The sequence below is a fragment of the Saimiri boliviensis genome, chromosome 1 (genome assembly GCF_048565385.1).
Source record: "Saimiri boliviensis isolate mSaiBol1 chromosome 1, mSaiBol1.pri, whole genome shotgun sequence".
NCBI classification, from domain to species: Eukaryota; Metazoa; Chordata; class Mammalia; order Primates; family Cebidae; genus Saimiri; species Saimiri boliviensis.
The window spans coordinates 117,014,464-117,026,259 of record NC_133449.1 but is presented as its reverse complement, the minus strand read 5'-3'; the positions used below and the strand labels follow the sequence as shown (position 1 = coordinate 117,026,259).

Genomic DNA, 11,796 nt, shown 5'->3' with positions numbered 1-11,796 from the left:
TTTTGTCTCTAAACGTCTCAGACTGGAGGCTCTCAGAAGGGCAGCTGGGGCCTGAGTATTGAGCCTTCAGATGTGCAGTCTACAGTGCTCGCAAACTGGAGATGCCCTGTGGAGGTGGGGCAGGCCTAGAGGACGCAGCCCCTTCCTGGGCAACAATGAGCGTCCCCCCACCCCCCACCGCCCAACCATCAGTGTCCCTTTGAAGACCCCTGGGATGGAGTGAAGGAGTGGTCAGACAGCCGTGCCCAACCAGGCGTCCAAGAGGAGCGCAGGGACTGGGCTGCCCTCCAGTAGCGCTCCACTGCGGCTCTCCAGCGCCACCCCCAGCGGAGCGCAGCAGCTGCAGCCCGGCCCGGGCGCCGTCTTCGGGCTCCCTGGCTCCCCTGCGGCCACTGCGGCCGGCGTACGCGAGGCAGCCAAGCCTTGCCTTCGGAGGAGATGCCCAGGGATCTTAGCGAGTAGTCTGCGGATGCCAGATCGGAACTGGCGAGTTTCCCGACCGAATCTGAGGGATCCCGAGCCTCGGCCTCGAGGGGGCGCCACCCAGTCTACTCGAGGACCAGGCGGCTGCAGAAAAGCCCCGAGGTCAAGGTCCTGAGCAAGGCCAGGGCTTGGAGAACCGGAATCTAGCCAGAGTCCTGGGGAGGCTGAGGCGGGGAACCAGATCCCCGAGGACAAAGATGGGCGGGCCACTGGGATTCACCGACGCTGCTCGCTGCCCGGAGCTGCTCCAACGAGCGCCAGGCCTGTGGCTTGAACAAACTTTCCTGCAGCACAGGGGCGGAGAAGCCGGGCTGGAGGCTTCTCCCCCGGGCCTCTGCTCTCCTCCACCTGCCAGCGCTCAGCCTCCGCCCAGCCTTCTCCCACCCCAGCTCCCTCCCCCTCCCCCGCATACTCCGCTCACTCAGACTCCTGTCTCCTCTCTCCCCTCCTCCTTCTCCCTATTGCCTTTCTCCCCCACTTTTCTCCTGTCTCTTCTTTTGTATTCTCTCCTCCCTCGCCGCCCCGGTTGCCTCTCGCCTCCTCCGGGCCGCAGGGGAGGAGGTGAGCGCGCTGCGCCCGGGGCCTGCGCGGCGCAGAGGGAGGCGTTTCTCCTACTTCTCCCGGGTAATTTGGAGAGGTTGTGTGTGTGTGTGCGCGCGCGCGTGAGCTCCAGGCAAAAAGGGGTAGGATTCAGCGCCGAGCAGAGAGGGTCAGGGTCTTTGACGTTCCTCGCCAGCTGCACAAACCTCCCGGAGCAAGTGTGAGTGTGGGTGAGAGTGTGCGCGGGCGCACGGGCTGGCCGTTCTTGGCACGCTTGGTGGCCCGGGGCCCCGGGGCCCGGGGTCCCGTCTGGCGGCCAGGGATTACGGTGACGTCACATTGAGCCTCTGGCCACCTTGGACTGGGACACCTCCGGAGCCTCATAGCCCCGCGCCGCGCCGCGTCTCACCTCGCCACCACGCGCCTTTGGGAACCCGCATCTTCTTCCTTCCCCTGCCCATCCATGGGCCCTTCTGTCTTCCGGACTCCACGGGCCAGAGGGGTGCCTTCCAGAGCACACAGCTCCGCAGCCGGGCTGCCCTCAGCTCTGCCTCCGCTCGGGCCAACCAGGCGGAGGAGCCGGCGCTGGGCACCCGCAGCCGTGTAAGGAACTGAGACGCCGCACGGCTGGGGGCGCCGAACAGCTGGGCTGAGACGGGAACTTGAAAGGGAAGAGGGAGGCGGGCCAGGGACAGCCACCATGTCCTTCCCGCACTTTGGACACCCGTACAGCGGCGCTTCCCAGGTAAGAGGCGCCTCTATGGGGAATAGGGGACAGACTGGGTGGAGGGAATGCCTAGTGCAGGGCGCCTGCCTCTGATCTTTCTCCTCTTGTGTCCTGGAGGAAGCCAGAGGGAGCAAGGACCAGGGTAATGTGTCATAGCCTCCTCTGACATCCCCAATCCCTAAATGAGAACGTTTCACCCTGGAGTGCACACTGGAAAATCTTGTGACCCGAAACATGGGCACTCTGACCACTCGCTCAGTGAGGTGGGTGGGATCACAGGAATCTCCCAGTCAGGCCTTCTCCTATACAGAAGTCTGAGGTGACCGAGAGTGTCTTAAAGAAAAAGAAAAGACTTCTAGGCTAGAACGCTGTCCATCTCATCATATTGCTGTTCATTTGTTGACCTCGGCTCTTATCCTACCCCTTCTTTGGGCGGACCCAAGCTCTCCGGTTCCCTCCATTTTCCAAACCAAAGTGGATGTTGTGCAATGACAAGGGTTTCCTGGAAAAGTTCTGCGGACACCCTCTCCACTGGTCTCCAGTTTCTCTGTAGAGTGTATTTTCCCGGTGTCTAGAGCCGGCTCGACCTTTGACCTGCTGTGTGATCTTAGACAAGTCTCATACTCTCTCTGATGTCGACTCCCTAGCTATAAAATGGGATCAGGAATGAGACATTTATGACGGTTTCTAAGGCCACCTTCTAGTTTTGCCTTTGCAAGGTCCTGTGAGGAGGATGGGGAAGAGAGCTGAGGATTTGGTGTCTTTAATTCGGGTTTTAGAACATTCACATTCTCCGGACCCCCTGGAGCTCTGGGGCCTTCCAATGCCCTAGGCGCATCTAAAACGGCAGTTTGGTTAAAATGCCTTTTATAATTTCCGCCCCAGCACCTAACAGAATGCTCAGCCCAGGCAGCATTTAGTTAATGCGTAATGAAAGAATGAATGAAGAAGCAATCTGGCTTTTTCCTCTTTGCTTCTAGCTCCCGCCAGTGGAAGGTGGGGGGTCTCTGACCTCCAGTGCCCTCTTTCTCGTCCCTGTAGTTTCTGGTGTCTGCAAGTTCCAGCACCACATGCTGCGAATCCACCCCACGCTCAGTCTCAGATGTGGCATCTGGCTCCACCCAGGCGCCCGCTCTCTGCTGCGCACCCTACGATAGTCGGCTGCTGGGCAGTGCGCGACCGGAGCTGGGCGCCGCCTTGGGCATCTATGGAGCCCCCTACGCAGCCGCTGCAGCTGCCCAGAGCTACTCCGGCTACCTGCCCTATAGCCCGGAGCCGCCCACACTGTATGGGGCACTGGTGAGTACAGGGGTGGAGTTCCAGGGGCATGAGCAGCAGAGGCAGGTGAAGTCCGGAGAAAGTCACAAAAAGACGCACAACTCCCAAGGAAAAGAAATGGTGTATAAGGAGAAGAAAAAAAAAAAAAAAAAAAACAGTATCTTACAGTTTGCAGAACTTCATACTGTTTAGAAAACAATTGTACTTGTATTAATTCTGTGAGGTAGGTAAGTCATCATTAATCTCAATTTATGAATGAGGAAACAGAGGTGCACAGAGGTTCAAATACTTTACCCAAAGTCACAGAGATACAAAGGGTCAGAGAAAAGCTCCTGAAGGAGAGTAAAGCAGGAAGTGCCCCAGCTGGTGTGTGTGTTGGGGAGGGGCCAGGAGGAGGCACAGGGATACAGTAATAACAGCAACTAACATTTAACTACTGCTTATTCTGCACCAGGGACGCTGCCAAGCATTCTACCAACATAGTCTTCTTCAATAACCTATAAGTACTACTATCCCCATTTTACTAAGGAAGAAATTGAGGCACAGATTGGTTAAGTGGCCATACTGGGATTGGAACCAAACCCTTAGCGACCATTCCATGTGCTCCCTCCCCTACTGTAGTCCTGAATTCTCTTTCTCTCCTGCCAGAATCCACAGTATGAATTTAAGGAGGCTGCAGGGAGTTTTACACCCAGCCTGGCACAACCAGGAGCCTATTATCCCTATGAGCGGACTCTGGGGCAGTACCAATATGACCGGTAAGGAGAGAAGTGACTGGTACTGAGTCTTTCCTCCCCAACTGCCAAGGTAGGGTGGATGGGGGCAGGGAAGAGGGAGGGAGCTGGACCACACTTCCAGGCCACAGACTGCCCTCTGCCTGCAGTTCCTTGTTCCCCTTCTAGAACATGAGCCAGATTCTCCCCCACAGGTATGGTGCAGTGGAATTGAGTGGCGCAGGTCGCAGAAAGAATGCCACCCGGGAGACCACCAGCACACTCAAGGCCTGGCTCAATGAGCACCGCAAGAACCCCTACCCCACTAAGGGTGAAAAGATCATGCTGGCCATCATCACCAAGATGACTCTCACCCAGGTGTCCACCTGGTTCGCCAATGCACGCCGGCGCCTCAAGAAAGAGAACAAGATGACTTGGGCACCCAAGAACAAAGGTGGGGAGGAGAGGAAGGCAGAGGGCGGAGAGGAGGACTCGCTAGGCTGCCTAAATGCTGACACCAAAGGTATTGGAAACCTTCACCCACCTTAAAGGTTTTACAAGCCATCAGGCAGTTTGGTCTTTCAAAGCTGCCCTGTGGGGTAGATTTTCTGGAAGGTCCTCAGGCTTACCCTTGCACTTTCTAGCCTGTGCACTTCCCTCTACCTGCATTTCTCTACAGAACCAGCATCTTCTAGACATCAAAGTGTTACGTCCCAAAGTCCTTCCTGCCTCACCCAAGCCAAAATATCTTTCCAGTTATTCTTTGTTCTGCCAGCCTGTTTGGATTTCCTTTGCCATACCTGTCACTGTGAGAAAGTTTACAAACCCAAATACCCTCTCTAAAATGCCAGCTCCACCAGAAGTCTTACTCACTGCCATGTGCCCTACACACCTAATACCTAAATGATGGCAGGCACATAGTTGGCCCTCAGTAAACATTTGCTGAATTAAATGATGTAACAGCAGCCACTTGTAGATGTTGAGATTGAGTAAAAACTGCTCCCTGGTTTTTCACAGTTGAGAAACTGAGATCCAGAACTCAGGCAGCGCCAAATGGTGTTTCCTTGGCTTGGCACTGTCCAGGAGAGTAAAGGGTGGGGACAGGGTAGGGCAGGAGTTCTTTCCCACGGGCAGGCGGCCAACAACACCAGGGCAAGTGCAAGGGGTGGAACCACAGGTCTGGTGAATTACACCGCGGATGCCCGCAGATGCCCTCTGTGCAGGGCGCGTCTTCCTAAAATATTCTCAGGGATGGGCATTCCTCGGATTTCCCTTGGGCCCTGGGGCTATTCTCACTCGCTCTTGATTTCCTGCAGACGTTACTGCTAGCCAGGAGGCCCGGGGGCTCCGGCTGAGTGACCTGGAAGACCTGGAGGAAGAAGAGGAGGAGGAGGAGGAAGAAGAACCTGAAGACGAGGAGGCTATGGCCACAGATGCGGACAGGCTGGCGGAGTTCCGTAAGGGCGCGCAGTCCCTGCCTGGGTTGTGCGATGCAGCTCGAGAGGGCCGACTGGAGCTCAGGGAGTGCGGCCTGGCCGCTCCTCGCTTCTCCTTCAATGAGCCTTCCGGATCAGAAGAAGCTGATTTCCTCGCTGTGGAGCCAGGTGGCCCCAGGTTGACCATGCACTACCCGTGCGTGGAGAAACCGCGCATCTGGTCTCTGGCGCACACTGCAGCAGCTGGCGCTGTAGACGGTGCACCCCCAACCCGGCCCAGACCACGAAGTCCTGAGTGCCATATGATTCCCGGACAGCCTCCTGCCTCTGCCCGGCGACTCGCGGTCCCCAGAGACTCCGCGTGCGACGAGTCTTCCTGCATAGCCAAAGCCTTTGGAAACCCCAGGTTTGCCCTGCAGGGACTACCGCTGAACTGTGCGCCGTGCCCGCGGAGGAGCGAGCCTGCAGTGCACTGCCAGTACTCGTCTGGAGCAGAAGGTAGTGGGCCCCCAACGGCGCTGGGAGTATCTGTGCAAAAGACACACACCTACCGCCCTGCCCGGCAATTGCACACCCCTTTGCCACTCCTGTCTGCCCAGGTCTCCCACAGACCTGACGGGAGACTGCTTCACAGCACTCTTTCAGAAGGAAGCTTAGAGATAAAAGTTCTAGTACTCCCTTATTTTAAAGCCAAATAATAAACTCACAGGGAGACTGTAATTATCTAGAATCACTTAGCCGTTCGAGAGATGGACAACCAAGATCTCCGCATTTGTGGTCAAGTGTACGGCCAAATTCACCAGGTGTGCATCACCATGCCCCTCTAGCACAATGGCCCTTGCCCCCTGCCTGCCCTTCAGAGGAGACCCCCTGGTCCCCTGCTGTGCTGCTTGGATAGTTTACTAGGGTTGGGCAGGCACCAGGGCTTTTGGAGAAGTCAGAGACTGCGGGCCAGACGCACACCATAGATTTACGGTTAGTGTGTAAGTCTACTTTGCAGCCCTCTCTGTGTCCCACCAAAACCCCTGGAGAGTTGTAGACATGTCCCTGTGGTCAACAACTTTAGGCCCCGGATTGGTGCTGTCCCTGGAGGGCACTCTGCCAAGGGCTCATCCCCAGGCAGGCCAGTGACTGCCAATCAGTGTCCTCTGATGCTGGCTGATTCTTTCACTGTGTTAAGGACCTGGTGGAAGGGAACTTCACCCACAAAGGGACACTCCCCAAGCATGAGGCAGCCTCCAGCAATTACTGTCAGATTCTGCTCTTTGTAGTAATTTTCTCTCAGGATTAGCTGCTGGCTTAGAAAAGTGGGTTACACTGTTATTTGAATTTACACAACGGATCCAAACATTACCCCTGACAAGCTAATTGCCTCTAGACCCTTTGCTTGTCTCCAGAAGAGACATGGCCAACCCAGAGGTTCCCTAAGAATTGCCACTAAGCGGCCTTTGGGTTTTAATCAACCTTTCCTCTCTCAGCAGGTTAGCGCAATGGCTGTGATTTGCAGAAGAATCTTGGAAATGGGCCCCTCATTTCAAATTCATCTCCAGGTTAAGAAGCTACCAGACCTTGTTAGGGACCAGGAGCTCTCACTTTGCCTAAGAGACAGACACACAAAAACCCTCCTAGCAGCTGTCCTTGCACGCAGAGCTGGGGTGGCGGGCAGACTTGGACGTTAGCGGACCCCATGGAGGAGATGGCAGGGCACCTTGAGGAAGGCCAAGTGGGAGGCTGGGCGAGTCTGCCCCACCCACCGACTCTGCCAAGTCTGTCTTCCTCCTCTGGATTCAGCACGGCTTCCTCTCCTGCTCACCCCTGTCTCTCACCCTCACCCACCTCACTTTGTAACTTCATTGCTCACCCAGCCACTAAGGACCGTGTTCGTCTTCTCCCACTCCTAATCCCTTGTGTCCTTAAAAATAATCAGTCCGAACCCATGCTGTGTGGCCTATCTTTGCCAGGGGTGCTTGGAGAGGTCGGAGTGCAGGCAAGGATGCATTGCGGCCAGGGGTTCTTGCAACAGCGCGACAGCGCGGCCTGGTCTGCAGATCTCAGTTCCCATAGCATCTGGGAAAGAAACTGGCAAGGTAATCTACAAGGCCGTGGGCCTGCAGCCCAGCGGACTAGCTGCTGCGTAACCAACCTGCGGAGCCAGGCTGACCATGTCGTGGGTCATACGCATGGGAGGTGGTGGGACCTGTCAGGATGTTTATCTGGAAACTGCATCTGTTTTCGGGTTTGTATTTGGGTTGTAAGTTTACCGCGGAGATGGGTGATGAGGATCGCTTTCCTCCGGTTAACCTGGACCTAATGGCAAGGTCGGGCAGCTTGCAGGTCAGTGTGAGGCGAGTGGGGGCATTCTTCCCGTTTTATCAAAAGTGTCAGCAAACACTTCCGGTACAGGCCAACCAATGGGAGCTGACGAGCATGGAAGGGGTCTTTGTTCCCCCTGCGACCAGCGTCAGGCAGCGGGGATTGGGGGTAAGAGATTTAAAGACTCCCGAAGGATGCCGGCTGGGGAAGGCTGTCTGCGTTCGCGTCCTGGGCCTGTGGCTTCAGCTTCAGCCTGGAAGTGAGCGCACTGCTGCTGGCAGGGAAGCAGGGACCCGGGGCACTGTCCAGTAGGCGAGCTCGGGAGAGCAGATGGGGAGGGAAGGCAAGAGGAAAGGCAGCTGGCTTGTGCGCCCAAGGCCTGGATCGCTGTGGGAGCTACGTCTCCAACGCCGGTCCCGACCAGGCCAGGCCTTCCAGACCAGCGCAGATGCGAGATCATCAGTTACCGAAATCCCGAGGAGCACAGTCCTCCTCCTGGGCAGAATTGAAGACCTTTGGAGGCCGATGAGAAGAAATGTGGAGGTTCTAATTGCTAGGGACACCGAAGCAATGCGCCACTTCCCTCTTCTCTATGGAAAAGACCCTTTGCTGTCGGAAGGGACTTTAGAGATCATGAATTACAAAAACTGCAAACCCCCTCTAATGATGAGAAGGATACGCCCAAACGGGAGGGCTGGTGAGCAGCTCAGGGTCACAGCAGTGCGTGGTGAAGACTAACTCCAGCTTTCCACCGGGGTAGATGTCCCTTTTTCAGTTCCTGCTCCCCGGCCAGAACACCCGCGTGCGCTTCCTCTGGGAGACCCCCTTTTTGCTTTCGTTTTGTTCCTGGGCAACAGCTGCTCCCACCCCCAACCTCCCCAGGGACCCTCCAGTCGCCCTCGCTGACCCGCGGCTTAGGGTCCGGAAAATTAAACTGAGAAAAGATAAACATTATTTCCAGTCGGCTTTGCGGGATTAACGCTTGTAATAAAGAGCATTAGCTGGAGGTTTCTTTCAAGGCGTACTCGACCCCACCCCCTAGTGGGGGACCAGGTAGACCCCTCCGGAGACTGCAGAGGTGGCCGAGGCTTCCTAGGCCCTCCAGTTGAGGGTAGGGCCCTAGAGAGTCATTTCATAGAGGGGAGAGGGATCCTTAGAATCAGAGAGTCAACACTTGGAGATGGGAAGCTGAAGATCAGATTGGAGAAGGGACCCCACTAAACTCAGTTCACGTGGCTGAGCAGAGTCTGGGATCCAGAGGGTGAGGGTGAGGGGGAATCTTACCTGCACACAGCCTCCAGGCATTCAGCCTTAACCAAGGGAAAGGAGGCCTTCCCCTGTGGCCTTACCTCACCACCCAGGACCCCAGGAGGTTTGCTCTCCAGCTGCAAGAAACATCTCTTGCCTGGGTGGCCTAGCCTCTCCCCGCCTTCCCCAGCCCAAAGCGGGAGCCTGCAGCCTAGGGTTATCCCGAAGGTCTGGTTCTAGTTGGCTGGAGACAGTGGGGTGTGAGAGGGGTTGCAAGGCAGCCTGGAATCCCAGAAACCTGCTTTTCCTTCTCAATTGTGTTACCACCTTATTACATGGCTTGGACAAGCCCTTCGCCTCCTAGTTCTGCCACTGTAAAATACAGGGATGGTCTAGTTCTCTATCTCGCTGCTCGATGTCTCCTCCCGAGCTGATGGTGAGCTCCAGGGGTCTAGGAGAAGGGCCTGAGAATGGCACGTCTGAGCCTGTGATTATCCCAGCCTCAAGCCCCTAGTGGCAATCTGTTCCCACCATCTCTGACCCCCCGAGAGCCTCCTGCAAATCTCCCAATATAATCTCCCAGAATCATATTTTGAATACAGTCTTGATTAAACACCAGAGCAAAGGGAGGGAGGATGCAGCCCTGCTCTCTTCGGCTGAGCCTCCTGGTGCCCACAGACAGCTGGACGGTGAGCTCTGCAAAGTAAATGTTGGTAAATGCAAAAAGTTGAGGTTCTCAGGTTTGTAGGATATATAGAAGCTGGACCTTCAAATTCCTACTATGGCTAAAGTGGCCTTTCCCTCAGCGGGGCAGCAACCAGGCGCTAGGCCCTCTGGAGGAGAGGGGAAGCCACCCAGAGGAGCACCCCACCCCCCCGCCACCAGCACACCCAGTGTCTTCCTTTATTTCTCTCCTGCCAGTGTCAGTAGATGGACATTGGATTCACTAGATGATCTCTGTGATCACTTCTAGTTTTAAGATTCTATGTTTCTGTTACTAATAATAAAAACTTCTAGAGCCCTTACCATGTGCCAGGTGTCTTAGTCCATTTGAACTGCTATTTCACAGAGCACCATAAATTGGGTGACACACAAAAAAACCAGAAAGGTGTTGCTTACATTTCTGGAGGCTGAGAAGTCCAAGGTGTCAGCAGGCTCAGCATCTGGTGAGGGTCTGCTTCCTGGTTCATAGACAGCACCTTACTGCATCCTCGTGCCATCAAAGGGGCAAGAGAACCCTCTGAAGTCCCTTTTATAAGGTCACTAATCCCATTCATGAAGGCTTCATGTTTGTGGCCTTATATCTCCCCAAGACCTCAGCTCCAGATACCATCACACTTGGGATTAGATTTCAACATATACATTTTGAGAGGACACACATATTTAGTCTCTTGTACCAGGTCCTTTAAATTTGCTAGCTCATTTATCACAACAGTCCAAAGACACATTATATTACACCTAACAGTATGCCCCATTCATGAATAAGGGAACAGGCTCAGAGAGGTTAAGTAACTCACTGTCAGTTATCCAGCTACCAAGTAAAGAGGCAGGCTCTATGCAAGACTAATTCTTTAACCACTAAGTTCCACTGTAAATGCATTCTATTATTTTAAGATTTCTTTATTTAATTATTAATAATACTATCTATTTCTGCGAATCTAAATGTCTAGAGTCTATTATTTCATGATCTGGACTCCTAGGTTTCCCTCCTTCCCTCTTTGAAATGTCCAATGGGAAAAACCTTGTGGTACCTCCTGGAACCAATCCTGCACCCTGGCCAAGAACATCTCTACCTATCCCATTGCCCACATTTCCCAGGGACACACTGTCTGAGACACCCCTGCTCAGTGTTTGGCAAAATGTAGCCCATGAATCCTACCATCAGAATCAGCTAAAGTTTAAAGAATCACACTAGGAGGTGAGCTGAGAAGTCTCTCTTGTTAACAAGCACCCCAGGTGGTCTGATGGGCCACTGATCTGCATAGTGGTGGCTGAATCTCCAGTGGCCAGATGCTAAGCTCAACAGGAGGGCTTAGGACTCCTGCTGTTAGCCAAGAGTGAATCACATTCCAGTAACAGGTGCAAGCATTTCCTCCAGGGTTTAATCTGGATTCCCATTCAATCTCCTCATCTGGTTCAGCTCTTTTTTCCCCCATCCAGAAGCTCAAAGATGTGTTCTTATTGGAGGAGGAGGAGGAGAACTAGGAGGCTAACTTGCATGTCCCAGCTGCCTGAAGATGATTTAGGAATCCAGGGTTGGAAGCACCTGTGGCCGAGAGAATTCCATCCCCAAATATGAACATGCAGTCAAGAATCTGTACACATTTGGAGGAAGCCAGGAGGAAAGAAAGACGGTATCTTAAGCAAAAGAAAGAATTAGTGAGGGCTGGGCTTCTCCACCGTGTCTATCTCCTGGCACAGCCACTTGCAGCCTTGGTATTAGAAAGTTCTTTCTTTTTTGAACCAAATTCCTTCTCCAAATAACTTTGAAAGTTGCCTCCTAAACTAAAAAGTCTGCGTCTTCTCCATGATTCATTCTTTCTCCTCCCTTCCGTGCTTCCTCTCTTCACCCTCAGTGGGAGTTGTTTTATCTTTACTCTGGGATCAGAGCAAGAAATGGAGTCTAGACTAGGCACAGTGGCTCACACTTGTAATCCCAGCACTTTGGGAGGCAGAGGCGGGCAGATCGCTTGAGCTCAGGAGTTTGAGACCAGCCTGGGCAACATAACGAAGCCCTGTATCTACAAAAAAAAAAAAATACAAAAATTAGGGGTAGTGACATGCACCTGTGGTCCCAGCTACTTGGGAAGCTGAGGTAGGAGGCTTGCTTGAACCTGGGAGGTTGAAACTGCAGTGAGCCATGATCATGTCACTGTACTCCAGCCTGGGCAACATAGAGAGATCCTGTCTCAAAAATAAAAAAAAAGGAATAGGGTCTAATGGGCCTCTATGATTATATGGCAGAGGTTCCTCTATTAGCATAATTTTCTTCATCAAATGTAAAATTGGGGCAAGGGAAAAAGGAGGACCAGTGACCTGAGTCCTTGGGCAAGACACC

General features: G+C 53.9%; 1 protein-coding gene across 3 annotated transcripts; it reads left to right on the top strand.

Annotated features, from left to right (window-relative positions):
- Positions 1 to 449: 449 nt before the first annotated feature.
- IRX6 (iroquois homeobox 6) lies at positions 450 to 7,110 on the top strand. Of its 3 annotated transcripts, none has more exons than XM_003937276.4 (6): positions 453 to 1,768; positions 2,792 to 3,049; positions 3,677 to 3,786; positions 3,957 to 4,264; positions 5,058 to 5,675; positions 6,659 to 7,110. In XM_003937276.4, the coding sequence occupies exons 1-6, from the start codon at positions 1,724 to 1,726 to the stop codon at positions 6,661 to 6,663; spliced, it is 1,344 nt and encodes a 447-aa protein (XP_003937325.1). In that variant the 5' UTR covers positions 453 to 1,723; the 3' UTR covers positions 6,664 to 7,110. The 3 variants fall into 3 exon arrangements, with proteins under 3 accessions (XP_039319965.1, XP_003937325.1, XP_010346151.1); XM_010347849.3 differs by having other exon boundaries at positions 6,656 to 7,110; XM_039464031.2 differs by lacking the exon at positions 6,659 to 7,110 and having other exon boundaries at positions 450 to 1,768; positions 5,058 to 6,643.
- Positions 7,111 to 11,796: the final 4,686 nt, after the last annotated feature.

Coding starts and splice junctions, on each gene's coding strand:
- IRX6 (XM_039464031.2), top strand. CDS start 1,724: ATGTCCTTCCCGCACTTTGGACACCCGTACAGCGGCGCTTCCCAG. Junction 3,050..3,676: donor CCACACTGTATGGGGCACTG/GTGAGTACAGGG, acceptor CTCTCCTGCCAG/AATCCACAGTATGAATTTAA. Junction 3,787..3,956: donor GGGCAGTACCAATATGACCG/GTAAGGAGAGAA, acceptor TCTCCCCCACAG/GTATGGTGCAGTGGAATTGA.